Source organism: Perca fluviatilis, chromosome 18, assembly GCF_010015445.1.
Source record: "Perca fluviatilis chromosome 18, GENO_Pfluv_1.0, whole genome shotgun sequence".
NCBI classification, from domain to species: Eukaryota; Metazoa; Chordata; class Actinopteri; order Perciformes; family Percidae; genus Perca; species Perca fluviatilis.
In genome coordinates this window covers 20,613,313-20,639,673 of record NC_053129.1, presented here as the reverse complement: position 1 = coordinate 20,639,673, position 26,361 = coordinate 20,613,313, and the positions used below count along the sequence as shown (strand labels likewise).

General features: G+C 39.8%; 3 protein-coding genes and 1 long non-coding RNA gene across 11 annotated transcripts in view; 1 reads left to right on the top strand and 3 right to left on the bottom strand.

Annotated features, from left to right (window-relative positions):
* Positions 1 to 959: 959 nt before the first annotated feature.
* epm2a (EPM2A glucan phosphatase, laforin) lies at positions 960 to 10,833 on the bottom strand. 3 transcript variants are annotated; one of them, XM_039782183.1, is made up of 4 exons: positions 10,349 to 10,833; positions 8,732 to 8,930; positions 6,326 to 6,570; positions 960 to 2,862 (listed from the first exon to the last, which is right to left on the bottom strand). In XM_039782183.1, the coding sequence occupies exons 1-4, from the start codon at positions 10,788 to 10,790 to the stop codon at positions 2,579 to 2,581; spliced, it is 1,170 nt and encodes a 389-aa protein (XP_039638117.1). In that variant the 5' UTR covers positions 10,791 to 10,833; the 3' UTR covers positions 960 to 2,578. The 3 variants fall into 3 exon arrangements, with proteins under 3 accessions (XP_039638117.1, XP_039638118.1, XP_039638119.1); XM_039782184.1 differs by having other exon boundaries at positions 8,732 to 8,906; positions 10,349 to 10,832; XM_039782185.1 differs by having other exon boundaries at positions 8,732 to 8,926; positions 10,349 to 10,445.
* A 575-nt stretch (positions 10,834 to 11,408) lies between these two features.
* Positions 11,409 to 13,126, bottom strand: LOC120546929. The gene is made up of 3 exons (XR_005636997.1): positions 13,026 to 13,126; positions 12,167 to 12,334; positions 11,409 to 12,063 (listed from the first exon to the last, which is right to left on the bottom strand). It is a non-coding gene; the product is annotated as an uncharacterized LOC120546929 (long non-coding RNA).
* A 3,916-nt stretch (positions 13,127 to 17,042) lies between these two features.
* On the bottom strand, positions 17,043 to 22,424 carry LOC120546927 (F-box only protein 30-like). Of its 3 annotated transcripts, XM_039782179.1 has the most exons (4): positions 22,281 to 22,424; positions 21,122 to 21,210; positions 18,320 to 20,465; positions 17,043 to 17,828 (listed from the first exon to the last, which is right to left on the bottom strand). In XM_039782179.1, exons 3-4 carry the CDS (start codon positions 20,405 to 20,407, stop codon positions 17,634 to 17,636), a joined length of 2,283 nt encoding a protein of 760 aa, XP_039638113.1. In that variant the 5' UTR covers positions 20,408 to 20,465; positions 21,122 to 21,210; positions 22,281 to 22,424; the 3' UTR covers positions 17,043 to 17,633. The 3 variants fall into 3 exon arrangements, with proteins under 3 accessions (XP_039638113.1, XP_039638112.1, XP_039638114.1); XM_039782178.1 differs by lacking the exon at positions 21,122 to 21,210; XM_039782180.1 differs by lacking the exons at positions 21,122 to 21,210; positions 22,281 to 22,424 and adding an exon at positions 22,029 to 22,200.
* A 3,441-nt stretch (positions 22,425 to 25,865) lies between these two features.
* Positions 25,866 to 26,361, top strand: part of grm1a (glutamate receptor, metabotropic 1a) — a 33,682-nt gene continuing 33,186 nt past the window's right edge. For 2 of the 4 annotated variants that reach the window (XM_039781834.1, XM_039781831.1), the window contains exon 1: positions 25,868 to 26,183. The gene's annotated coding sequence lies outside the window, so the exon portion shown is untranslated. Of the gene's footprint in view, positions 26,184 to 26,361 lie in introns of all 4 variants that reach the window. The other 2 variants (XM_039781836.1, XM_039781835.1) reach the window with 2 other exon arrangements.

The window sequence follows — 26,361 nt, the reverse complement described above, 5'->3', positions numbered from 1 at the left end:
GAGTAACTAATGATGTGTTTTTGCGTAACTCAGAGTTCATATGCAAATGTAACAAGGATCCAGTACCTTATTGCAAATCCATGTTGCACCCACTCAGCTTGCTTGATTGTCTCTAATATGTATGTGGTTATTGCTTTTGCTGTCTGAGTGTAACTATACTACATGGTTATGTGGCTGAATTATGCAGAATTTGATTGGCTGCAATGTATTTTTTACCAGAATAAATGTGTCTGCACTGCACAAGTTATTTTTTTTCAATGATGTGCAAGCAACACCAGTGGTGACATGGGAGCAGGCTACGACTTTTTAGATAGAGAAGTTGACCTAAGTATAGTTATAAATACAATGGTAATTTTCAAGTTGATTTAGAGTACACATTCTTATGATGAAATGGAGTGATTTTAATGCCCAGTAGATGCCTGATTCAGGTTAATGTAACAATCAGTGAATCAGCCTACAGTCTATAGCATCATCCTGGTTTCCTGTACAGCTCAGATGACTCTTTTCTAACATTCTGCACCTGTGTGTCACGGCAGCTGTCTAAAGTGCCGATCCAGAAGCAACCAGGGATGCAGGCGCTGTCCAGGGTACTTACTGTCTTTGATACACTGACAGGCATTATTCCCACTGCTAACAATGATGATACAAATGTCACAGCTTCTTAGATTTGCCATTTCAGACATTCTGTAGATGCACAGCTCTGGTATTTTGTTTTCATCTTGGCTGGTGTCTCTCAGCTGATACTGTGGCACTGTCATGAACTTGTAGTGGCATAGCATGTATGGAAAATCAATATTGCCTGTTAAAATACACTAAATATAATGGGTCTAATTAGTTTTAATATAGGCCCACCTGTCTCCCACCCTTGCTCTGGCTGCATTGGTATCCTTCTCTAACCTGACCCATCCTTTTGATTAATATCCCCAACTTGACTGAAGCAGTTTTAATGGCTGAAATTATGAAGTTATTATATCTTTAATCTCAATTCAGCAGGTCAAACTATTTTGTAGGTTTCTAATATTGTATATACAATAAATGAAAATTGACAAGGAATGCAAGGATCCAGGGAAACTGGTGTAGGTGATTGTCAGATCCTGGAAATCATGTTGACTACAAATACTTTATAACATCAATCACTGGCAATAACCCAGTGAAATAAATAAAACATTACATGGGCATCCATTAAGTGACAAACCCCTGCACTCATGCACATACAGTACTGTACACACAGACGTACTATTCCTCAAACCAGTAAGAACAAAGCATGTTACTCATTTCATATTCATATTTTATGTTAATATTTTTAAACATTTTAAAAATCCACAATGATTTGCTTCCGCTAACGTGCATTGTTCGATCTACCCACCCATCTCCACTGACACCCTCATAAGGTGCTGTGTTCTGAAGGGACTCACTGAAAGGTAATTAAAATATGACTTGTGCTTAAGAAGTAAAGTATTTCCTCCTCTCTAATCCACTAACTTTCTTAAATCAGGGACAGGATATAGCAAACACTGTATCTTAAAAAAGCAATATATCCTTAACAGAAATCGAGGCAGACGTTCACAATTGACAACAAACACTATTCCAATAATCTTCTTATGTATGCATTAAAATGGTCTGGCAGGGATGTTGTTTTTGTTATTTGGGAGATGGGTCGGAATAGCATCTGTCGTATAAATAAATAAAGATGAAATGCTATCAAGCTGAGAGAGATGGGGTGGAGCTGTATTCTTCAATGTCTGGGAGCTGAATACCTCTCTGACAGAGGGGGAGAGGCATTGTTGTTATTTTGGTTTTAAGAATTGAGTTGTTGCTTTGGCAAGGAGTGCTATTTTCATGCAGCATTAAGAGCTCTTTCCAAAAGAAGAAAGGATTTTTTTTTTCCTTCTGAAATAAAAAATATCCTCAAACTTGATACATAATTATGCAATAGCAACTGTGGAATAAGCCTTTACTGAGGAGCACAACTTTTGGGATGAGAGCAAACAGCGGTATAGGTAGTATTGTGATATACTGTATATATTTCTTTGCTGTTATTCATTCTCATTCATTGCTGTTTAACACATCAGCTTAAAGTTGCTTTCTCAAAATGTCAACTATGTATTGATCATTAGAAAAAAAGGCTAAACGAATAGGTCTTTCCAAGCGCCCCTGCAGACATTTACTGAAAACGACTAATATAGTGTCCTAAAGCTGACTTCAAGTGCACAATTTGCAACTGTATGTGCTAAATTGCAGAGGGTAAATCTTGAAGTAAAAAAAAGCTAACACATCACATTAGGATTAATTGCTTGGAACATCTATGCTGTCAGACAGCGGAACTCTCTCCAGATACTTGGGGCTCAACCAGATTTCGAAAGCCATTCAGCTGAAGTGGGTCATTTACTTACATTAGATTTAAGTAGAAAGAAGTTAATTTTCTTGCCACAGCTTATTTCACCTTCTGGCACCTCTCACACTGACTATACAGTATATTTTTTTTCACACATTGTCACGAATCATTGTAGTTTAAAGGAGTCCAGTCCAGTAACGCTTTCCATAACTGTAAGACTTCATTATTAGGACACTCAATGTCTCATGTCTCTGGGTAAGAGATGGATGATCGGAGTTGTCCAAACTTCTGAATGAAGTCTGCCTGAGCCTGGACTAAAGCCTCCTCATCTATGTACACTGCCGGCCTTCTGGCTGCAACAAAGTACTGCACCTTCCTCAGGCTCCAGCCAAGGACGTACATAAGCAGGCCACACACAGCTGCCGTCGACCTGCCTACTCCAGCGTTACAGTGAACATAGACAGTGTGACCATTCTCCAAGAGACCATGGAGCAAGAATACAGCTTGGGGAAGCATCCGGATCCGACCTGCAGATGAAGACAATAACACACAATACACTTAAAGTAGAAGGCTTGCGATATTTTTCTTATCTCAATAAATTCCATGAAAAGACAAAAACCAACAATGCGTTCGTTCGTCTCAAGATTTTGCGACTTCCCTACTCTGTCTGTGGCACTCAGCTCCAGGCCAGACTAGAGTGGCGTATGTATGACATGCCAATTCGTATGTCATTTTGGCGTGTTACCAAGACACATAAGCGCTTTTTAGCGTGTTTATCAATGCCGTTTGGCCTCCATTGACATACATTACCTTGCGATTGCGTGTCAATTTACGCCGTAGCAAGTAGTATGAAAGGCCGAAAATCTGCGTAGGGAGGTTGGTTGGGGTGGTGGATGGGTCAAAAAACACAGGACTTTCACCCAGGAGACCAGGGATCATGTCCCGTGTGTCACGTTTCCTAAACCCAACCCTGGCTTTCTTCTTTTCCTAAACCCAACCGTCCCGTTCTTCTTTTCCTAAATCCAACCCTGTGCTGTATACGGCGTGCTGTATACGGCGTGCTGTATACGGCGTGCTGTATACGGCGTGCTGTATACGGCGTGCTGTATACAGCGTAGACATACACGCGGATAGCTCAAAATGCGTACAGATAACAGTGGCGTGTATGTTTACGCGAAGTCATGATGTCACGTTGTCCAGGCCCATTAATTCCTACTGAAAACAGCTCACAAGTGTATTTTTTTTAAAAGGCTCAGTTATTAACTAGGCACTGTAGTAACAAACATTACTCAAACAGAAATAATTAGTGCATTTGTTGGGGACTATTTTTTAGCTGTGGATTAATACAAATTGGTGTTCTAGTGAGTATTTACGGAACAAGAAAGGAGTATCTGGGTTGGACTTAGGATAAAGAAACATGGCACTTAATGCAATGGTGTGGCTCATTGATGTGTTTAACCCTTGTGTGGTCCTTCGGGTCCCAGTGACCCGAAGGACCACACAAGGATTATGTACTTCCCTTTACTTTGTTGAGAATTGCTCTCTAAACCCTGTTTCTTGTAAAGTAAGTAAGTAAAGTTTATTTCTAGAACACATTTAAACACAGTTTAAGCTGACCAAAATGCTGTACAAACAAGAACTAAGGTGCTGTATTAACCCTTGTTTAGAGAGCAATTCTCAACAAAGTAAACGGAAGTACACGCATGTTCGCGTGGTCCGGATTCACCGCGAAAACACCAGGCCAGGTTCAATATTTTGTTGAAGGCCAATGGAGTTATGGCACAGAGGAAAAAAGATTGCCAGACCTTCCTCCACAGCGCTGCAGAGGAGGGTCTGGCTAGGCCACACTAAGGCATGGATACCCAACCCGAGCCCGATGGGTCGCAACGGTATCCGACGGGCCGGGCCGGGTTCGGACAGATATTTACAAATTATGGTCGGGTAAAGGTTAACACATTGAACATTTTAACAGCTTATTAACGTGCGCTGATGCGTTCATCTGTTGACAATTCCGAATGCCTTCCTACAGTTGCATAATAAAAGCGGGCTTTCCACACAAAAACGTAGCCTACATGTGTCATTAGTATGAGAAAAAATTTGACTTTTACTGTGTCGGGCTCGGACACAAATTTCATAATGCCTCTCGGGCTCGGGCCGGGTTCGGTCACGGCTCTGTTGGACGCAGGCCGGGCTCGGACAGAAAAATTCGTCCCGATCCGGACTCTAGTCCACACAGCATTCCGGGATGGGAGAAAAACGTGCTGGGATTTATTGGCATGTCTTTAAACCAATCACAATCGTCATGGGCTAAGCAACTGCCAGCAAGCCCGGTGTCGCTGCAAAATAGCCTCAGGAAGGAACTTGTTTTGGCGGAACGTGTACGTTCAAAGGTTGTTTAAGTCGTGCAACAGAAACTTCAGATTGGACAGATAGTCTAGCTAGCTGGCTGGATTTACCCTGCAGAGATCTTAGGAGCAGTTAATCATAGTCCTCATTAATCGACCGGAGTTTAAAATTCCAACACAAAGAAAGCGGAAGGTACCAGACATCCGGCCAAAAGAGTGAAATTCGGCCGAATTTCTGGTGGCAATGAAGCAATCCAGGATGTGGAACGTCGTGGATATAGACTAGGCTTTGGATACACAGACAGTGTTTGTTAGTTGGATAAATTCATTTTATGGAATTGGTTTAATGAAATAAGAAAATTAGAATATCATTATATTTATGATTTAACAGGACTCATGTTTACCACTTTGCATCACCTTTGGAAGAGAAACATAAATATATGTGGCATGTCGTTTGCCTGAAGGCACCCCATGAAAAATAAAATTGTACATTTATCACAATCCTTGGGCAGGTTGCTGCATTCTAGAGCAAAATAATAAGTAATAAATCACAAGTATCGACAGGTACACATGTAGTAGGATCTCTATCTCGGGTAATTTTTTTGCACTTTGGTTTACCAAAGGAATTATTTATTTAATTAATTCCTTTAATTCACTGTGGAAGCATAAATAGGACTTCTTTTGTGACTGACACATAAGATACCATAGATACTGTATGATAAATTATTAATATTCTGGTTAAAGGAAACCTTGGAAGGTGATTAGTGGTCATAGTTGGCTATACTTCTATTAATCACAGACTTCTTGCTGATCTTTTTACCTTTAAATATTTGAATGGAACCTTCAGTTAGCTTTTATTTTCTTTACTGAGTAAGTTTAAGGCTTTTCAGCTGTAGGATCCAGACTCATGACTGCACTGTATTGTATATGCACTGCCAAAGTTTCTATGAGGGAGATGTTGAGTCCCAAACAGTTAAAAACTGCGTCTGTCCCCTCACTCTGACTTGATCAAATACAAATATTACCTCCACCAAGGAGTTTATGTTTTCGGCTTGGTATGTCTGTCTTTTTGTTGCGTTGTTTGTCAGCAAAAAAACTACTTGCACGATTATCATGACACTAGGTGGAAAGGGTGTAGCATCCGTCAAGGAAGAACCTATTACATTTTGGAGCAGATCCAAATCATGGGGCAGATACACAAATTATTTTTCACTTTCATTAACACTGCGAGATAGGGCATTCATGTGGTGTCGAAATAATCTGAAAAATTAGTTCCCGATCATATTTCATGGCTCACTTGATCCATTTCCTATCCTCTTTGTTTTCGCACAAATACTGAAAACAGCTATCAACATGTTGTTTAAAGCAATAAAATACGACACATCTTCTTTGTCGCATCCATGTTGTTTCAACATTATGACTTAAAGCTAGTTAGCAATAAAAGACACCATCTTCTTTGCGGCATCCAGGTTTCAACATTACGACTTAAAGCTTATGAACACAGCAAAGTCTGAAGAATGACTTTCCGAGAAACTCGAAATGGGACCAATCGAGGAGCGTGTGAATGCACCACGGGTCTTGTCACCAGTCTACCAATCTAGTTATTACTGTATTTATTCTTGTATGTCCACAGAATTCTCCTTACCATCAGTGCTCATGTCAGGTGTGGGTATCCACACATACACAAGGCCACAGTCTTTGTACAAATGCATCATGGTCTCCGGGGTCATGGCTTCCCTAGGGTTGCGCCTGCAGCCATTGGAGTTGTTCACCACATCCCACTCTGTCTGGAAGTTCATCACTGCAGTAATCCCCAATTCATGTTTCATCTTTATAGTCACATGTTCCACCTGTCGAGGGCAGCTGCCCAGCCAAATACGTGGCAGCACCCTGGGGGCAATAAACAGGGATGCATTAATCACAGTGTTTCCTTTAAGATTTTTTTTAGCAGTGGGGGCAGGTCTGTCGAAACAACAACATCTTCTTTCTCCTACCTTCCTCCCTCTTTCCCTCATAGCAGTGATGTTTTATTGACCTCTTGTCCTTCTTCCTCCTGACCACTATGGTCTGAGGCAGGCTCCATTTAGTGCTCATTAGCATGCATTAAGTCAACAACCAGAGGAGGTGAAACGTAAAAGGAAGGAAGGACACCATCAATCCGTGATGTCCCAGAGTCACACTGCAGTTAAAGTCCCTGCTCTTGACTTGCTGTTATCAGATGACCTCTCCTTTAAAAAAAAAAAGCAGCTTTGATGTAGGTGAAACTGTCCTTTTTTGCTACTAAATAATTATACACCTGTTTGTTCTTACTATCACACACTATCAATATATAACAACTGGACTAAAAAAACTGTACAAGTTGTGTCAAAACAAATTTCGTATTATCCATCCGGTAAGACTGACAGTTACTACTTATCTTTTACAGTAAAATTAAAATATGGGAATTCTTGGAAGATTCTAGTAGTTCCAGTAGTTACGTTTTAATGTGTTATTTGTCCCCACTGTTAAGTTGTTCCAAGTTGATTTTATAAATTGACTCTTGTTCAGTTCAACAGTTATAAAATCCTCTCCCCTGAATACCAGCATGAGAGACGAGGCACCTGCTACACAGCGAGTTAAAGTCTCTTTGAATCAATATGATGAGTTATTGCAGAGGTGAGTGTGTATGATACTTGGGGCTACACGGATACCAAGTCTGAGGGACTAATTTGAAAAAGCTATTATTAGGAAAGATACAAGGGCACCGTGATTCCTACTGAACACAGGTCCTTGACATGAGCCTTGTAAGGTCTTCGGACACAAATTAAAACATGTCACCAGCCAAGCCTGCTCATTCTCATGCAAGTTATGTACTCACTGCCTTAGGGGTCCTGGGCTCATTTCTGCTGTGCCTGGTATACCATGGCACTGAGTGTGTGCCTTACAAAAGGAAGGCATGCATGGGTAGGTTGATGGAGTATATGCTTGGTGTTGTGAATGTGACTATTCACTCATCAATTTAAGCCCAATTTACAGATTTCATTGAAATGTGATCATGCATCCTCCAAACCATCAATATGTATTGCTATTGTTGCAGCTAACCGACTCCTCAACAGACATTGCCATTCCATAAGCCAAATACCTCGAAATACCCTAGCTTGTGGTCTACATTTTGAAAGCACATCAATTTCCAAGTGACCGATAGCATTTATAACTAAATGGGAGAGAGCAAGGTTAAAAAGCAATGGAGTGAGCAGGCCTATGAGGGTGATTGCAGCTTTGTCTGCCCTGTAACAGAGGAACAACTTTCATCAAGAAAGGGCAGTGTGACATGACTGCCTTGCCCTATTTGCAGAACACTGTACTGATAATAGACTTCAGATGATCAAGGCGAATTGAGCACTCTGCCCTCTGCATACAGGGGGAGGAGGTAGTGAGGGTGGAGAGATTCAAATTCCTGGGAGCCTATAACATGGCAGATCTCGCATGGTCTGTAAACATCTCTCACCAGATCCAGCAGAGACTATACTTCCTTAGGAAGTTAAAAAGGTCCCACGCCCAACAGCAGCTGCTGGTAAACTTTTACGGTGCCACTATCAAGAGCCTCCTGGGCTACTGCTGCACAGTGTGGTACAGTCATCGGGACAACAACGCCTCCTCTGAAGGACTTTTGCACTGGCCAACTAAAAAAGAAAGCCAGACCCATCCCACCCTGGACACGCACGCATATTTGTTTTTTTTCCCCTATTGATTGATTCATTTAAATAACGTTTATTTCTGTGTGTGGAAAGAGGAGACATACATGTGAAGCTTTTTGTCAGTCAACGTGTTTGGAAAATATTGAGTAGCCCTCTGCAGCACACACACACACACACACACACACACACACACACACACACACACACACACCTTAACCAACATTGTACTTACTTTATCTTGTTTTTATCGCCTGTCTTTGTATTATTCTTAAATCTTTCAGCTGAAACTGTAAATGTGAACTTTATGAAATGTAGACATTCGCATAATTCCCATACAACATCACACTGATGGCTTTGGCTTTGTACTGTATTACCTGGAGAAATGAATGGCCTTCCGACCAGCCACACTAAAGTAAAAGTTGGTGGTGTGTTTCATCTCATCTGTGTGTCCTGTTTCCTCTATCCAGTGACCAATCGGATGGCAGTACACTCCATCCACGATGTTCCTCTCATCATATGAACAACATCTGTCATGGCTTGGACCGCTGCCTGGTGACAAAGAAGACACCCTTTCTGCAGGTTAGTTTAGGGATATTGAGTACTCAAAAAGATGTTTTTTTAAAGATTTATTTCCTAAACAAATACAGGCAGATGTCTATATTTTTCTTTGAGGGACAAATGTACAACGTTGCATTAAATAGAAAAACAAAAGGAGAAAATGGGTTTCTTCTGATCAAAACAACTAGTGGTGGAGAGTAGGATTGAGAACCAGTTCCAACTTGGAATTGTTTATAAAATTACGATTCCAATGGAATCGTTTCTTTATTAGAAACGTTTGAAATCGTTTCGAATCTGATCATTGGTTCCAAATTTAACACACGCAAGTTTGGGTTTCCGTGGCCGCCACCGTACTTCCAGGCGCTTGTTGTGTTGCAGCAATGGAGCACAGTAAGTAAGCGGTGCTCCAAAGTGTAGTTTTATTTTACGATGAAAAAGCCTGGTAAAACTGTAAATCACCATTGAATTAAAATAAAATGTTCCTCTTATCTGTGAAATAACCATGTGACCCATTTCAACTCCACCCCTCAAATAATCAGAATCGAAAATCGATAAGAACGGGAATCGAAAGTAAGAATTGGAATTGTTAAAATCTAAACGATACCCAACCCTAGTGGAAAGTAACAAAAAAAATCACTCCGGTCGGAAAGCGTCTTTTACTTTTAATTTACTTTTGAGGTATAGTTTCTGCTACTGAATACTTTAATTTTACAAAGATTTAGAGGGAAATATTATAGTTTTTACCTCACAACAGTAGCCTACATTCATCGGACAGGTACCTAGGTAATTTGCAGATCATAAAATATAATTCATTTTTACAATTGACTCTATGTATATACATATTTGTATTACGAACAACCCAAGCCTATATAGATTAAAATAATTAGCATTACTTCAACCAGTTACCACATTAAAATACTGCTTACATGTTAATGCTTCAACAATACTAATCCAGTAACACTCTGAATGGGGCCATTTTGCATTCTGAGTTCATTTACTGTCTTTATACTGTATCTGATTGCAGATAATACATACAACTGTTATAAATACATTGTACTATGGTATAAACTTTGAATGCAGTACTTTTAATTGTAATAATGTATTGTGACACTGGATTTGCTGCTTACCGACAAGTCTCAGTAAAAACGCATTTCTTTAGGTAAGGCATGTGCACTGAAATCATAGACTGTATATTATTAATAATATACAGTCTATGACTGAAATCCATAAATCGCGGAGCATTAAGTTAAAACCAAGTGCCACTTTACCGCCATCATGTGGCGTTAAGGATACATTACACACAATGAACCAAACATGGCGGAGTTATATTCGTCTTTTGGGTCTTTTGCCTGAAACGTCGACGACATTAAATCTGTGTCACGTCTCAATACGTTTGTACGCGGCTGAATCGGATGCACAGTATTGATGAATACCTTCCCAGATATAAGTGCCTCGGACTCTTTTGACGAACTTGAACCACAGTGTGTCTTTGAACGGCTCTGCCAGCTGCACGTCGCCGATCCACAGACACGGTTCATGTGTTGACAGGAGCTTCTGGCAGGCTCTCATCTCAACCGCTGCGCTCGGATCCCAGTTGCCCATTTCCGTACGCGAACCCAAAACAAAGACCTCTACATCCGAAGACTCTGGAGTGAGAATGATACCGAATTTGAATAACATTGTCGCAGCCTTAACTAAATGTGTCCTCAGTCGTTTAGTATGGCGGGTTTTGTTTAATATAGTATGAGGTCCTCGTGGCCCATTAACTGAATGGTGTCTAAAAATAATTGGCTCGTGTTTTGGACAGTGTAGTTTACAGCAAAGAGGTGGTAGACAAATATGAAGTCCCACTCTGTCCGGATTAAAGCGCACCATGCAGCCACACCAGGGCAAACTCTACATGGTGTAGCCTAATTCAAACTACTTTAATTTACGAAAGTATTGTACTCAAGTACAGTAGTATTTCCATTTCCCGCGAGTTGGACTGCAGAGTCATAGACAGTATAGAAGTGCAGAGTAAAGGAAAATCAGCCATCAAGTGCTCAGCATATAGCATGACTTCCTCATAGCTGGATGAACACTTTTTTTTGCTTACTACCATCTTACTACATAACTCCTTTGTGTTACTTGATTGTTTTCATATAGTTTCAGTATTAAGATACGAATAATAAAAATAACTGTTTACAATCCTCATAGCCTGTGTGTATGTATATGCATGTAGCCTATGTGTATCTAGGCTTTGTAGACCTATATAATATACAAACATATGTAGCTACATAGTAGTCAAATGTGTTTTTACCTTGTTCAGCTTTGTTGTCCTTGTTTTTAGCTGTATGTCTGTTTCTGTGTATTTACTTTGAGAGCAACAGAAAGCCATATGGAGGTCATTAATTAACATAAGACCACCTTTATTTTGATTACAGCAATCACATAAAAAAAAGACAAATGTATGGATACTATAACGTTTTTTTTTTTTATTTAATCGCTGTCCTCATGCGTTACAGGAAAGAAACAGTACAGATAAAACCCGGAGTTATATTGCTGATACAGAACTTGAGTGTTCCTGCTTTGTGGATTTATATATAAATATGAATTTTATGCACTTGTAGAAGTCTGAAACAACAACATCAAAGCAGAAATGTACATAAATGCAAAAAACTTTAAATATAAAACCATTCACTTTCACAATTATTTAGCTGTTTTGGGCAAAAGCCCAATTGGTACTAGTGGCCTGTGTTAATCAGTTAAGTTTCTGCTCAACATAGTACTGTAGGTCTATATGTCACCATTATATGGGCACAACCAAAATATAGTCCTCTTGTCCCAGCATGCAGCACCTCACTAAACTGTCTCTACCACCTATTGTATCAATAAATGCAAAGTATAACACACCTCCCAGCCTGCAAGACAGGTGTTAAGAAATGCATGGATATAATCATCTCATGCAGAATGGCTCCCTCAGACTCTCCTAAATAGCTACACTGTTCTCTATCTCAGCAGGGTTCAGATATGTGTAGGGTACTTCAAGCTGTAAGTTTCCTGTTGCAATTTCTTCACTGAGGTAAGACAACTCTGCTTGAAATTCCTTAATCATCTGCTTAGGGGCAGGCTCATCGAATCGTTCTTCGGGGTATGTACCCATCGAAACCTGCCACATTGACAAAAACAAAACAGATAATAAGACGTGTTCAAATGTGGCCATGGTAGACCATAATTAACTTACTTTAAGTATTTATTAACACCATACTTACAGCATCTGTGTATGTCTCTGAAAGCAGGCGAGCCATTCCGACAAAGCTGACTGTGTCCCCAACATCTGGGAGGGTCTCCAAAATGGTGTTCATGCTTTACTGCCCCTTAGTGGTTGGAGGTTTGTGCAGCAGGAGTGAGCCATTGGGCACCCAGGAGTAGTAGTCAAACTAAAATCAGAATCAGAATCAGAAAAGCTTTATTGCCAAGTACATTTTTTACACATAGAAGGAATTTGTTTTGGTGTCGTAGGTGCATGTCACACATTATCTAAAATAAGTTAAACAAACAGGTTAACAGAACAGACAATATAAGTATAAATATATAAATATATGTGTATATATACACACACAGGATGTAATAAAATAAGAGTAACAATTAAGATAAAAAGAGCAGATTAAGTACAGTGGCATGTAGAGCCAGAGGTGGGTGTGGAGAGAGTCAGGGTGGTTTCCGGGCCTTGTTAATAAGGCTAGTGGCGGAGGGGAAAAAGCTGTCCTTGTGACGTGAGGTTTTGGTCCTGATGGACCTCAGCCTCCTGCCAGAGGGGAGTAGCTCAAAGAGTTTGTGTCCGGGGTGGGAGGGGTCAGCCCATCATTACAAAATGAAAGAACCTTCAATATGTATCAACTTTGAGGGGAAACTAATTCACTAAACTCATTCTAATGTTAAACATTAGAAAAAAGGTATGTACATTTATCTAGGAAATGCAACATTTGCACCATTGTAATGATCAACTAATGCCCTGCTAAATGAAAAAAGCAGATTGCATATCTGCCAAATGTTTAATACATTTGATTATTTGTTAAACTCAATACTTGATATAACATCAATACGCATTTCTTTGACCCAACCATTTACCTGCCCACTGTTTACTGCAGCATGTTGAGCTGTCACTGTGAAGATCACCAGGGTGATGAACTTGATTACTTCCTCAACAGTATGAAAGCCTGCTGGAAACCCTGTTGGCAGCACAATCAGTCAGACATTAAAAACTTCAAAATACCACAGGCTACTATTAAGTTATAAATGTAATTTTATATAAAGTGTTTACAAATGACTTCAGAACATGGGTTAATTACCCGAGGCTTTTTTTCCTAAGAAGCCATGTGTGAATATCTCACGGATCCATTCTTGCAGCTCAGTGTCCTTACACACCTCACTGTCTGAGGCATAATAATACTCCACTACTGCCTTCACAAAGCTGGTAAACACGAAAAAAAAAAATAAATAAAGTATTTAAAATTTTCATTTGATAAATAGTTGAATTTGAATTAGGCTTGGGCCTGTGTAAACATTTTTAAACAAGTTTTTTACCGAACAGGTATACCGAATTTTAACACTAGGTGCCGCACTTGACTCAGCCGCTCTGAGTGAGACCAATTAGAAGGCCCATGAGAGTGTAGTGACTCCAGTCCACTAATAGTACAAGTAGTACAAGTACTTTACTACATCAGAGCTGTTATTTTATACATCCATGTGCAGGACATACAGTACAGCATTCTTATTTCAGACCGCAGCAGAAAGCTCCGCTGTGCTCAAGCTTCAGAAATGTAGCTTGTGTGGGCCCTACCGCACTAATTGATCAATAAGAGAGCTAAGCTACTAAAAAGCTATTTGATTCAGAAAACAGCGAAGCGATTAAGAAGTAGTTAAACTGGTAACGCTACTGCCCAGAACTGCCTGCAACACAAGTTGGATTTAGTGTTGTGAAACAGTCGGCACAGATTGCTACAAATGCAGATTCAATCATTTTGCATACAATCAAATCGGTTTAACGTTAACTTGGTACACCAGACCGGGAAAAACGGAAATCGACCCAACTCTAATATGTATAGGAAAAGAGACAGAAAGACACCAGAAGTATTTAACCAAAAACCTGTTGCTTGTAAAATAAATAAATAAATAAACCTGTTTTATGTCTTAAAAAGACATACAGTACAAGCCAAAAGTTTGGACACACCTTCTCATTCAATGCGTTTCCTTTTTATTTTCATGACTATTTACATTGTAGATTCTCACTGAAGGCATCACAACTATGAATGAACACATATGGAATTATGTACTTAACAAAAAAATGTGAAATAACTGAAAACATGTCTTATATTTTAGATTCTTCAAAGTAGCCACCCTTTGCTTTTTTTGATAGCGCTGCAAACCCTTGGTGTTCTCTCAATGAGCTTCATGAGGTAGTCACCTGAAATGGTTTTCACTTCACAGGTGTGCTTCAGGGTTAATTAGTGGAATGTTTCCCCTTATTAATAAAAAAAGCAACATACAAGTTATCAAATGTGCCTGCTTGCAGCATGCTTCCTGTATTCACTTCCAGAGTGTACTCAGCCATAATGTCTGACTAGCTACAACAACTGAGACAAACAATAGCAAAAAAATAAAAAAAATCACACCACTGATTACATACAGTAAATAGGTTTTCTCCACCCTCAAACTGTCAAATAAGTTTCTATTCTTGGTAAAGTGATGAAACTCAATGAAGAGAGAACACATTTGAACCACTAATCATGTCTAGCAGGACTCCCAGCACCACTTGAGCAATTTAACAGAAATCACAGGTGATGGACATTCCCTAATTACAAGAGTACTGAGACCTCAGAGTGTTTCTCATCTAGGAGGTGATCAGTCCATCAGAAGGTACAATTTGGACTTAAACATGTCAAAACAGTAGTAATTTAACAATTAAAAATAAGTGCCATTCACAAATGTTCCTAAATGTTAAGCTGCTCTCAGCCCCCACATTATTTAACCCTTGTGTTGTCCTTCGGGTCCCAGTGACCCGAAGGACAACACAAGGATTATGTACTTCCGTTTACTTTGTTGAGAATTGCTCTCTACAACCGGTTTCTTTTAAAGTAAGTAAGTAAAGTTTATTTCTAGAACACATTTAAACACAGTTTAAGCTGACCAAAATGCTGTACAAACAAGAACTAAGGTGCTGTATTAACCCTTGTTTAGAGAGCAATTCTCAACAAAGTAAATGGAAGTACATAATCCTTGTGTTGTCCTTCGGGTCACTGGGACCCGAAGGACAACACAAGGGTTAAGAGAGCTCCAGGGGTTTCCTAAATCAGTTGGGAGGGACCAGCAGAGGCAGCAGCTGAACTTGCCATATCTTGAAAATGATAAATAGAATAATTGAAAAATGATACAAAATCTATTTCAATACCCACACTTCTATACAACATGAAAACGTTATAATGATGGTTTGAGCAAAATTACAATCAAATGTTCACACATTTGTTAGATTCTTCAACTTCTTGTTTGATGTTCACATTAAACATATGTATATTGGTTATGAGGCTTTTTTTATAATGAAAAGATCAACATTGTATTTTTAGAGAATAGTTCACATTAGAGAACAATGGGCTGATGATATATGGACTAAACCGAAATGCCATTGTTTAGGATGATAATGTATGAATATGGTACTAATGTTGAATCATATCTTTATGTGCCCAGCTGAGATTACCATTTAATGCTGAAACGTAACAGTATGTCAGTGTGGAAGAAGAAAAGTGGATTTGTTCAATGTGGTTTAATTATATGGAAAATGAATTCCAGTTTGTCACGGTTTTTCTTTTTTAGCAAGATAAAAACAAATTGATTTTGTACATGTAGATGCTGCACAAGGCTGGGTTGGCTGTTCACATATATGTGTTTCAACTTTGTTTTTCCACTGAGAGCTATGCGCATTTGTTATGGTGACAGGACTCATTTCAAATCTGGCTTTTAACAGAGACTTGCTCACTGGCTTTGTGATCTTGATTTTTTATGGTTAAAAGCTGGTAGATCCTCCTGTAATGGTTATTATTTACATATCTGAAATCTAATCTGCAAAATTATTTTGCATAACAGGATCTGGGCCACCTGGAACTCCAGTGAAGTCATAGTTCAACGACTATCCCTCAATCAGTCAGAATTGCAAGGCTGTAAAAAAACTGTCTCTTACTTATGTTTAAGTATGAAGTACGAGTATAAATATTTTTTTGTTTTTGAAAATATTCTGTTCAGTGTCTACATTGGATAGTCGATATCCCATTTTCTCTATCTTAATTGTATATGATGCTTTCTAACTAAAGATTATAATTATTAAATAAAATATACAACTGAAGAACAAAGTCTAGAGCCATGCTAGCACCTCTGTGAGGCTGTATTAAGGTAAAGAGTTGGTTTGAGCTAACATGCTAACATGCTCCCTACGACAATGCTAACATGCTGATGCGTAAGCAGGTATGTTTACTTTGTTCACCATCTAGCAAGCTGGTTAGCATGCTAACATTGGCTCATACGCCCTAAACACAAAGCACAGCTGAGACTGATGGTAATGCCATTAGTTTTAAATGTAGTGTTTGGTCATAAACCAAAGTACTGGACAAATTAAATTTGGACCTAAAACTAGAGGAATGGTCAGGGGATCACCAAAGTGTTTAATACATTTGTGGAAGGTGAATGTATGTACAAAATTTCCTGGCAATACATCTAATAGTATTTTAAATGTTACGGTCTATTAACAAACTGGTTTGACTGGTTTGTCTGTGACAACCCAGTCAAACCAGGCTCAGGGGTTGCCATTCTAGACCAATTACTTTCTATGTATATCCAAGGGTGTAAGTGTTGGTGAAACTAGTCAATATGCTATTTAGGATCATCATATCATTCATAGAAATCTTAAATAAGTCAACATAAGTGATCATCTGCAGAGGTCCTATAAAGTTGCGTACGTTTGTTTGTATATGAATCTAGTCATTTCAATTTTTCCAAAACAGGAAAAAGGTATTTTCCTTTTATCCAGGCAACTATGGATAATTTTATATTTAATAACTAAGAATAACTTTAAAGACTAAACCAACCAGACCAACCACAAAAGGCTGTAAAGACTTTATTAAATGGTAATGGTAGTAAATTACATGCATTATTGGGCTATCCTCATATTAATATCCATCTGTTAAGACTCGTGTCCTGACATCCTACAAACCGAGACAACAGACGTCCATAGGCTGACACCCGCTATAGTGATCAGAAAGACTAGATCCTTTAGGGTCACATATCAACAGGAGGAAGTGGCAAATCTTGTTTAAAGTGCTGGCATAACTTCTGACACAGAAATAATGCAATATAACCAACAAACTGCTTTTTCCCCATGGCTATGCTAAAAGGCAAGATAGTGAACACATTTATACAGTATATCACATAGAATAATATAAATATATTGTGCATATTTGTCTTCAAGAAAATATATTTTAATGTTTCAGAATAAGGACGCATTTTTAGCACAAATCCATGCAAAGCTAAATGCTTATGTGTTTCTTTTCTCCACATAGGGGCCACCCACAACAACAGACCTTCATTGTGGCAAGTAAGGTGTTCTTTCATTAAGGCTTCTTCATAATCTAGTGTAATACAGGAGAAGTTATTCGTTTTCTCGTGCAGCTACGAGAGGTCAGCGTTGTTTGGTCAGGTGTTAATGTGACGCAGGACGCGACGCAGCGAGTGTCCATCTCGTGCAGTACACATGGCAGGAAGGGGTATGGGCTCGGTCTTGTGCTCCACTATGTTGAAGTGGCACTTCTTCAGATGGTCCGACATGCTGGGGAGATTAGTGAAACCCCATGACAACACAGGGCTGAAGGCAGTGCTGAATCTCCACACCTGCATCAGTAAATAAAAAAAAGATATCAGAAAGATGAGGGCATTGGATATCAACACGTTTAGAGGGGCTCCTGTTGATTTGTTAAATGCTATTTCCGTACAATCCTTGTGTGAAGGCTCATTCCTTGCTTTTGTTAAAGCACCCCCAAATCCTAAAATGTCCTTCTAGCTCACTGCTACATAAATTTACAAAAGTTGAAATTCAAAACATACATTTTATGCTTGGGGGGCACTACTTCACAAAATTAAATCTCTTTAAAACAGCTTTCTAATAGTTATTCTTTATTTTATGCTGTTAAAAGTATGGGCAGTTATTTTCATTGTGCACGATTAATGTTGTAGCATTTACGGTAGCGCTACAGTGGCACATCAGCTATTTGGAATGTCTTGCAAAAGCACATGCATCTTTGCAGCTGTTTTGAAGAGATTTATGCATTACAAAAATCAATGAAAAACACTGATACAGTAAGTAATACCCGTTTTCTACTCACTCTATTTTTGATCTGCCATGTCACAGTGCCAGGGGAACCAGGACGTTGTCTTCGCTCCCACTGCAGCTCCACTATGCCCCTGGTCTGGAGGAGACTGGCACACACCTCCCTCATAGTCCGTGACACCAGTGACAGCTGGCACAGGCTGAAACTGTCAAGGAACCCAGCTATGTGCCACAGTATCTCAATGGGAAGCCCACTAAATTGGTCTGACTGGAAGTCACTTGAAAGTTTTTCCCTTGGGCAAGGCTGCACCCCGAAGGACCTGAGGTGCCTGTCATGAACCACTTTGGCCCCCTGGGTGGATGGGTAAAACCTCCGCTGAGAAAATGTGCAGCCATAATATGCCAGTGGGCAGCGGTGCTCCATCCAACCATTGAGACCAGCGTGAATGTCACCGTGGACATTTGTGAAATGGGAAGAAAACTGGTCCCGGCGCAATGACTGGCCACAGACGAAAGGGAACATGTGCTGGTAGCGGGGGTTAGAAGGGAGGTAGCGGTTATGTGGGACGGCCTCGACCTCCAGAGCTTCCAGGACAAGGCCGAGGCGGAGAGTGCGGAAAGGGCTTGGGTAGCAGAATTGGGGGGCAGCATGGTCGCAGGCAGATGCAGAGGCAATTTCACCCACTCTAGTGTTGGTTAGCAAGATTGCTGCAGGAAAAGTGAAAGTCTGTGTGCCAAAGTCAACACGGTAGCCATCAACATAGACTGTGTCAGAGATCTTTCTACACTCTCGGGACTCCTCTAAACAGAAGAGCAGCGCTGCTGTGATCAGATCAATTTCTCCGAGACCCATAGGGTCATCATCCTGTTCCAGATCCGAGGTATCTACGGCTTTGTCCTCCATTTTGGGTCGCAATCTATACAGTGACCTGTCTGGGATGTAACCTATCCGTCCATTAGATAATGAACATTGGCCCTGGCCCCTAAAAAAATGGTAGTTGTGGAACTTGCGCTCAGGGCCGTGGTTTTCTAAAATAACTAGCCCCCTATCTTCCAGGACCACATGACCAGCCCTCTGTGTCACACCCTGGCTGACATGCACTGGAGATGCCAGTAGAGGGGTAACTGGCTCCTGAGAAACCCCAGCATTCATGTCATTGTGTACCTCACCAAGGCAGGCTGTCTCCAGACAGGCCTCCATTGCTCCTGACAGTGATCCATTTGTTGTTTTTACAATCTTTAGATCTGTTCCTTTCAGAGCCCCATTTTCTCTCAAACAGCTAGAACAAACACTCTGTTCCTCCATCTCTCTTTTATTCAAACCATCAGCGGCTACAGGCATTTTGTCTTCCAGTCTAGTCTTAAGGTCCCCATTGTTGCTCGGTTTACTCTTCTGCATAGCTTCTCCTCTGTTCACACACACTGTGCTGCTGTCAACAGAGTTGGCACTACTGACAAAGTCCAACGCAGCAGCTAAGCTTCTTGCAGTCTCCACTGTGGCCTCGTAGAGTTTACTGAAGTGCTCCTCGTTCAAGCCATTAATTCCGCAGGCAATTCTCTCCTTCGCCGAGCCTGGTGGGGGAGGTTTTGGCTGATGTGAGGATATTGACTGTGAAGGTGACTCAATAATGGTGGAGGCCTCAGAGGCAGATGTAAGCAAAGCTGAATCTGTTGCACTGATCTCCTTACTAACAGGGACAAGTGGCTCTCCTTCTGCAGTTGGTGCCATGGCAATCACCTTGAGCGACTCAAGTAGTGTACGCTGGTCCTGAAGAGCAAGTGCCATGTCCAGCTGCTCCACCTCCTCCACCCCACGGCTCAGGCTCTCATAGGAAGTATAGTCCAGGCAGCTAACTGGCCATCTGTTCCACTCCATAGTGCAGCACACCACTCCAGCTGGACACACTTCAAGGTGTGCATACATTTGGTTGCGCACGAGGGTGGCAGGGCAACCATAGCCACTGTTTAGGCAGGGCACCCTCATCAGTGGGCACATAAGGTGGTGCTCATCAACTTTGCAGGAGTGAAATACAGCCCCACACACCAGAGGACAGGTGATAAGATCACAAGAAATGCCTGGTTGAGGTCTGACCATGCATCTCTGGTTCATACAGGACATACAGTGACCATGGCCCTCATCCATCTTCAGACCTTAAGGGGTGGAAAAGCTTCTGCGGGTGACTGTGAGAAAATCTGCTGTCCTGCCGAATAAGCGGAAAGAGAAAATAATGTCAGTGTATTAGAGATGTGATTATGCAATAAAAAACAAGCAGGCACAAACGGGAAGAAAGCTCCAAAACTTTTTAAAGGTGGGGTCTGCAAATCTGGAGAGAGATTGCTGATATTTGAACTCAACACCCAAACAAATACACCCCTCCTGTCAGTGCTCCTTCAGAAAGTTAACAGATTTACCGTCCCTCTCGCTCCCACTGCCTTTCTCTTTATACATCCATGGCCTTTCCCCCGTTCTGTGCACCAGCACGAACTGAATAGTCTTGTGTGGCTCGGTCCGGGCATCTTTGTTTGTTTCCCATTTACAGAGCCAGGGCTGAGTATTAACATGGTAGAACTAATGGAACTGATGTTAATCTTTTGTCATTTGTGGTAAAATTAATTCAACACTGACATTGTAACATAACAGCCTACTCATATAAATACATTAGCAAAGTCAGTACAACAGCACTACCAAACAAACGTGAATGACAAAATGAATGACTAAGCGAACCTAAATTGTCTGAGGCGCTGGTGTTGTTCTCTTGCCATGTCTAGAGCCTGCACAACGACAATGAAACAGCGCCCCATCACGTGTTGTGGAAGCTAACTGCAGTGCACCTAAAAGGCTGTCTCATACAAATACCTTATTAGGAAGCTTCCCAGCACGATATCAAGGAGGTCAAAATCTTTCCTTTCTTACATTAGGAAGTCGTGAGCCAGATCCAGAAAGATCTTAGAAAAAAATAATTCAGTATTAAATCTTTGAAAAATAGATTTAGCTATCTCTTTGTGAAGTTTAATTGGCAGTGATGGTGCCAAAGTTTAATTGACGTCTGATCGTTTATACATTATATATTTTCCTATAGTTAATATGCAATTGTATAGTATAGGTTCTTACATACTAACTGCAAAAAAGGTCTATAAAAGATGTATATAATGCATATTATATGCAATTAAAATAAGTATTTGAACAACAGAAGTGTGCCCGAAGAACTCGAACAGAGAGAAAGGACACTTTCAGTACATCCAATGCTTGCCATTGTATAATTTGATAATTTTATGTGAAGACTGAGTACTGAGATAATGTTATACAACTGAGATGCTCATCTATGATAGCAATGCTAAAGTAATTTGTTGTGTTTGTTTCCATAACCGCTTTATTAACCAATATATGAATATACGCAAATACAAATTTGAAAAGGAATAACGTTTAGCTATTACTTAAAAGTCTTTGGCTAGATTTATAAATGCAGCTTGCATAAACATTAGTAACCGTACATCATGTAACTAGTAGTAGTCATTGAGTCATACTTCATACATATTATCGTAACTAACGTTAAATCTTTAACCAAAAAATCTTTAAAAAATCTTTGCCATGCCAGCTTTGGTAATTAAATTAGTTTTAGCAGTTCATCAGGCTAGCTTAACAAGTGGCCCAAATAAGGCGCATACACTGTTGACACAGAGGCAGCTTCCTACCAGGAATACACAGTAGCTAAGTTATTGTGGCTAACGTTAGTTAATGCTCCTGACAGTTAACGTTTACTTACAACAAACACCACTGTACCAAACCGAGGATGACAAGCTTTAGAGACTTTGTACAGTAATTATACACCCCTGTACTGCAAGCCAGTTGGTTGTCAATTTTTCTTTTACTATTAAATCCACTTGTTTTTGTAACAATGGCAAGCAAACATACACTGGCCGGCTAATGTTGGCTAACAACAGTTAGCTAGCTCGGAAGTTCACAACAAGCTAACTTAGCAAGATAATGTTGGGTTAGCACGCGAGTGGCTTCTCACCTTATCGTTGTGTTGGTAGGAAAACGTACGATAAGATATGTCTGGCTGTTATATATAAATACAACCAGCTGTTACTGTAGTTGCCTTTCTTGAGAAACTGCTAATGATAGCTAACTACAATCCTTGTCACTCCGCCTCCCCTTTTTTCTGTTCAAAACTTTATTGATCAAAATGTTAATTTGTTACATTTATCATTACAATACTTGATGTGAACGTGAAAAAAGAAAAACGACATGAACAGTAAAGGAAAAAATAGAATAAAAATATTTTTGTGTAGATAGACACCGCTTTGTAATTTTAAAATAGCAAAAATGTAAAGTCTGGAAGGTAAGTTTTAAACATTAAAATAAAATGTGTTAATAAATTATTCACCATAGACTGTATAAAAAATTGTATAATATTACCCAAAAGATCCAATCGTTTACACTGAAATTAATCGTTGAGTCCTTTCATTTAAAATGCATTTGATACCTTCAATTAACAATTTGAAATTGTACTTATATTACGAAAATTAGATTTATTCTGAAAAGTAAAATTAGAAAAGAGATCTTTGTTTTTTGCGCAGTTCATTTCGAATATACTTATTCGTGCATTTCTAATATTTGCGTCATCTTTGCCACCTATAAATAAATAAAACCATCCAAAATACCCTTGCAAACAGACGCATCTTCCCAGGACAGTTATGATACATTCATGGTATGGCAGTTGAATTTAAAAGTGAGCTCTATGCGTCCATAAACAATAAATAAATCAGACACAAAACTTACTCACAAACAACTTACAGAAATTATTTTTCAGACCTGAGTACATTGCCTACACACTACACATCCTTTTGTTTTCTTTTTTTTACATAACTGCAGTGACCAATCTAAAACAGGAGAGGTCCCTGTTGTACAATTTTTACCAAGCAGCCTGGTAATGGTTAGAATGTGCCTAAATTCATTGTCGTTAACTGAGGGAGAGACGCCACGTTTCGAGGTCGGGGTCACCTGCAAAACAGCACCCATGCAGCTGGAGGCGCCGACTCATGGACACATCAGCAGGACAGTGCTTAGCAGTACCGAATACACTTGTCATGAGGTGTTGAAACAAACCCATGCAGTCAGTGGGATGGTATAAAATGTAAATATAGTCAAAATATAAAAATGAGTCCGAATGTGCAAAGACTTTTCCTATTAAAAGCTTTATAATTTTTTTAGCTAAGTAAGCAAATAAAAAAATCAGTTGTTATATTTATATCTTAATCATTGTATACAATTCGAACTCAACTCAGATTTCTAAATCGTTAATACTGTAAGTTTATAGTGTTACATTGATGGATTAAGTTATTATAAGATATAGGCAGTATTAGAACCTATGTTCAGTGGATTTAGCATGAGAACAAAATGCATCATAGTATTTGTTTGAGATGTTTTCTGTCAAACTGTTCAATTTGTGAACACAATTAACCATGAATCTAAGAAGGATGTTATGCATACATTTGTGTTTCAATGGTTCATACTGCTTCATCTGAGGTTTACTTATCTATATATGCCTGGCAACCATAACACAATATCATACTTAAGTCCTACTGTTAAGACCAGCAATGAAAGCGAGAGAATAAGAGACCACCAAAGGTCTACCATGACAAGACCAGACTCTAGATCTCACACACACACACACACACACACACACACACACACACACACACACACACACACACACACACACACACACACACACACACACACACACACACACACACACACACACACACACACACACACACACACACACACACACACACACAGAGAGAGACCAGGCTGACCAGGCACTATGCAGATGCCTTGTCAACTCCTTAACCCATGAGACAGACAATAGATGGGTGAAGAGAATTACTTTAAGGGTGGACGAATAAATGGCTGGATGGATTTTTAACTTCACTACTAATGGTGCTGTGAACTTCTCTGTCCTGTGCTGAAAAACATGCTTTTGCCATTCCCTTGCGAGTTTAATGTTGCATGTTAGACAACTAACCAAATATTTATTTTATTTGTGCTGTTGTCTTGTCTGGAAAAAGCAATCAATCCCACGTTGATAAAAATGACAAATGTTGCCGAATAAGTGCCTACTTTCCTGATTTCTCTGAGTTGCACATAGCAAGGTCTACGATGAAAAATAGGCTTGGCAAAAGATTGATTGAATGGGTTTATGTTTTGAGGAAGTAGAAATGTGAGTTTAATTTTTGGATCATCCAATTTTTCACAATCGTGACATCAACATTAGAGAGGGGCAAACAAAAACATAATAAAGCATTACAATGCCAACACCTATTTAATACCATTTCGTTAATGAATAATTATATAATTGATCGGTCTCTCTTGATCAATACTACATCATCAAAATAATAATAATACTTAAGTCATAGCTGGAAAGCCTTGCGGTCAACCCACGCAGATTGCAGTCCTAAAATAAACCGAGCACCGCCGTCGCCCTTTGCCCTGAAGTGTGGCTGAAGCATCCAAGATGTCTCTTCTTCTCAAACATGTCACTTTTATTCAGGGTCAATATCAGATGCTCGCACCCGAAGCCCCGGGCACCAGCAGTGGCAGTGTCACAGATATTCCTATAACTTTATTTGTGATTTGTACCGCCTGGCGTGAGTCACGACAGGACCTTACAAAGTAAACTGCATGCCTCCTGGCAGTGGGCCGTTGCTTTGCGTGGTATTACGCGCAGGGTGAAGACTCACTCACTGTAGAAGGGCGGGGTTGTTACAGAAGTTCTATTCAGTGATTGTAGCTTATAGTGGCGGGTAAACTGAACAATAAAATTATGAACCAATATGAACAAAATATACTTTTGTGTAATTTCTTTTCCAATGATAATGTGTTTGCCTCAGGCCTACATCAGTTTACTTAACGATTTAGGCAGACCTTATTGCATAAACGTTAAACTCAGCCTAAAGTAATGAGTGAAGCATTATTCAGCAGGTTGAGCGACTTAGGCCTAAATGTCACCAATGGCCTTCAATCAAGCACTAGATGGCGTGATGCAGACTGTTGACAGCTGTCCGTGGTGCTGAAAACATCCATCCTGTTTGGCGCCTTGGGGCCCTTATAAACTCAAGGAGGGAACATGAGCTATAACCTATTAGTCATAAAGTACAGCCGTGCTGCTTGACGCCTCTGTCTGCTTGTTGTTAGCGCTTGTCAGTCTATTATAAACTTTCAGTTATAGTGAGCTGTCACGTTGCCTAATTCAAATCTGGTTATCGCCTGCCACCGATAACTCATCTCACTTGTCCCCTCTCAAAATTATTGACACACGGAATTATTAAATTGCTTCAACTATTTATAATTGGATAGTAATAATGGTAAACCCTCCATACACAATCGTGCACATAAACAAAGTTTTGTGCTGCAACAAAAACAGTTGTATGATAGTGCTACAGACCAAACAGAAGACAGGCTGTACTTTCTCTCATCATTTCCACACCTGCTTATATGAAGTGGGGAGAATAGCGTGCATGAGGTCATTCTCATGTAATAAACCAACAGCTAACTATCTTGCACAGAAGCTCAAATGCTCCACTGATATGATTTGTATAATGCATTGTACATGACGGCAGATTTAGATTTTCTCCCTGTCCTTTTCAGCTTAGATAAAACATTGCAGGTCTTGCATGTTTTAAAGACGTGCATGCGTAAGAGGAAGAATACTGTAGAAAAGGCGATGGTTGCGGGGATCTTCGTGTTCACGTCTCGAGTTGAGAGCGAGAGAAAGAGAGGGAGGTAAGAGAGAGAGAGAGAGAGAGAGAGAGAGAGAGAGAGAGAGAGAAGAGAGAGAGACTCAGATGATACAGCCGAGGACCACGCGCTACAGAAGACGGACTAAGGCACGCGACATGTCTCAAGGATTCAGGTAAGTTTTGATGCAACAGAAATCTGCTTAAAATATGTATGATGTAAATAGGACAATGAAAAAGATAGATAGAGAAAAGCTCATATTGGCTATTGAGAACAGACTCACGTTATGCTTTCTTCTGCTGAATGATATATGCTTAGTTCGTGTATTATTATTTATTAATATTATCATTAGA

Excerpts from the sequence above, each read along its gene's own strand:
- LOC120546927 (XM_039782179.1), bottom strand. The coding sequence starts at position 20,407 with ATGGATGAGGGCCATGGTCACTGTATGTCCTGTATGAACCAGAGATGC. Across the intron at positions 17,829-18,319 it reads CATGGCAGATCAAAAATAGA|GTGTGGAGATTCAGCACTGC; the intron begins GTGAGTAGAAAA and ends TTACTGATGCAG.
- epm2a (XM_039782183.1), bottom strand. The coding sequence starts at position 10,790 with ATGGTGCGCTTTAATCCGGACAGAGTGGGACTTCATATTTGTCTACCA. Across the intron at positions 8,931-10,348 it reads AGGCACTTATATCTGGGAAG|AAAGGGTGTCTTCTTTGTCA; the intron begins GTATTCATCAAT and ends ACTAACCTGCAG. Across the intron at positions 6,571-8,731 it reads AAGGCCATTCATTTCTCCAG|GGTGCTGCCACGTATTTGGC; the intron begins GTAATACAGTAC and ends TATTGCCCCCAG.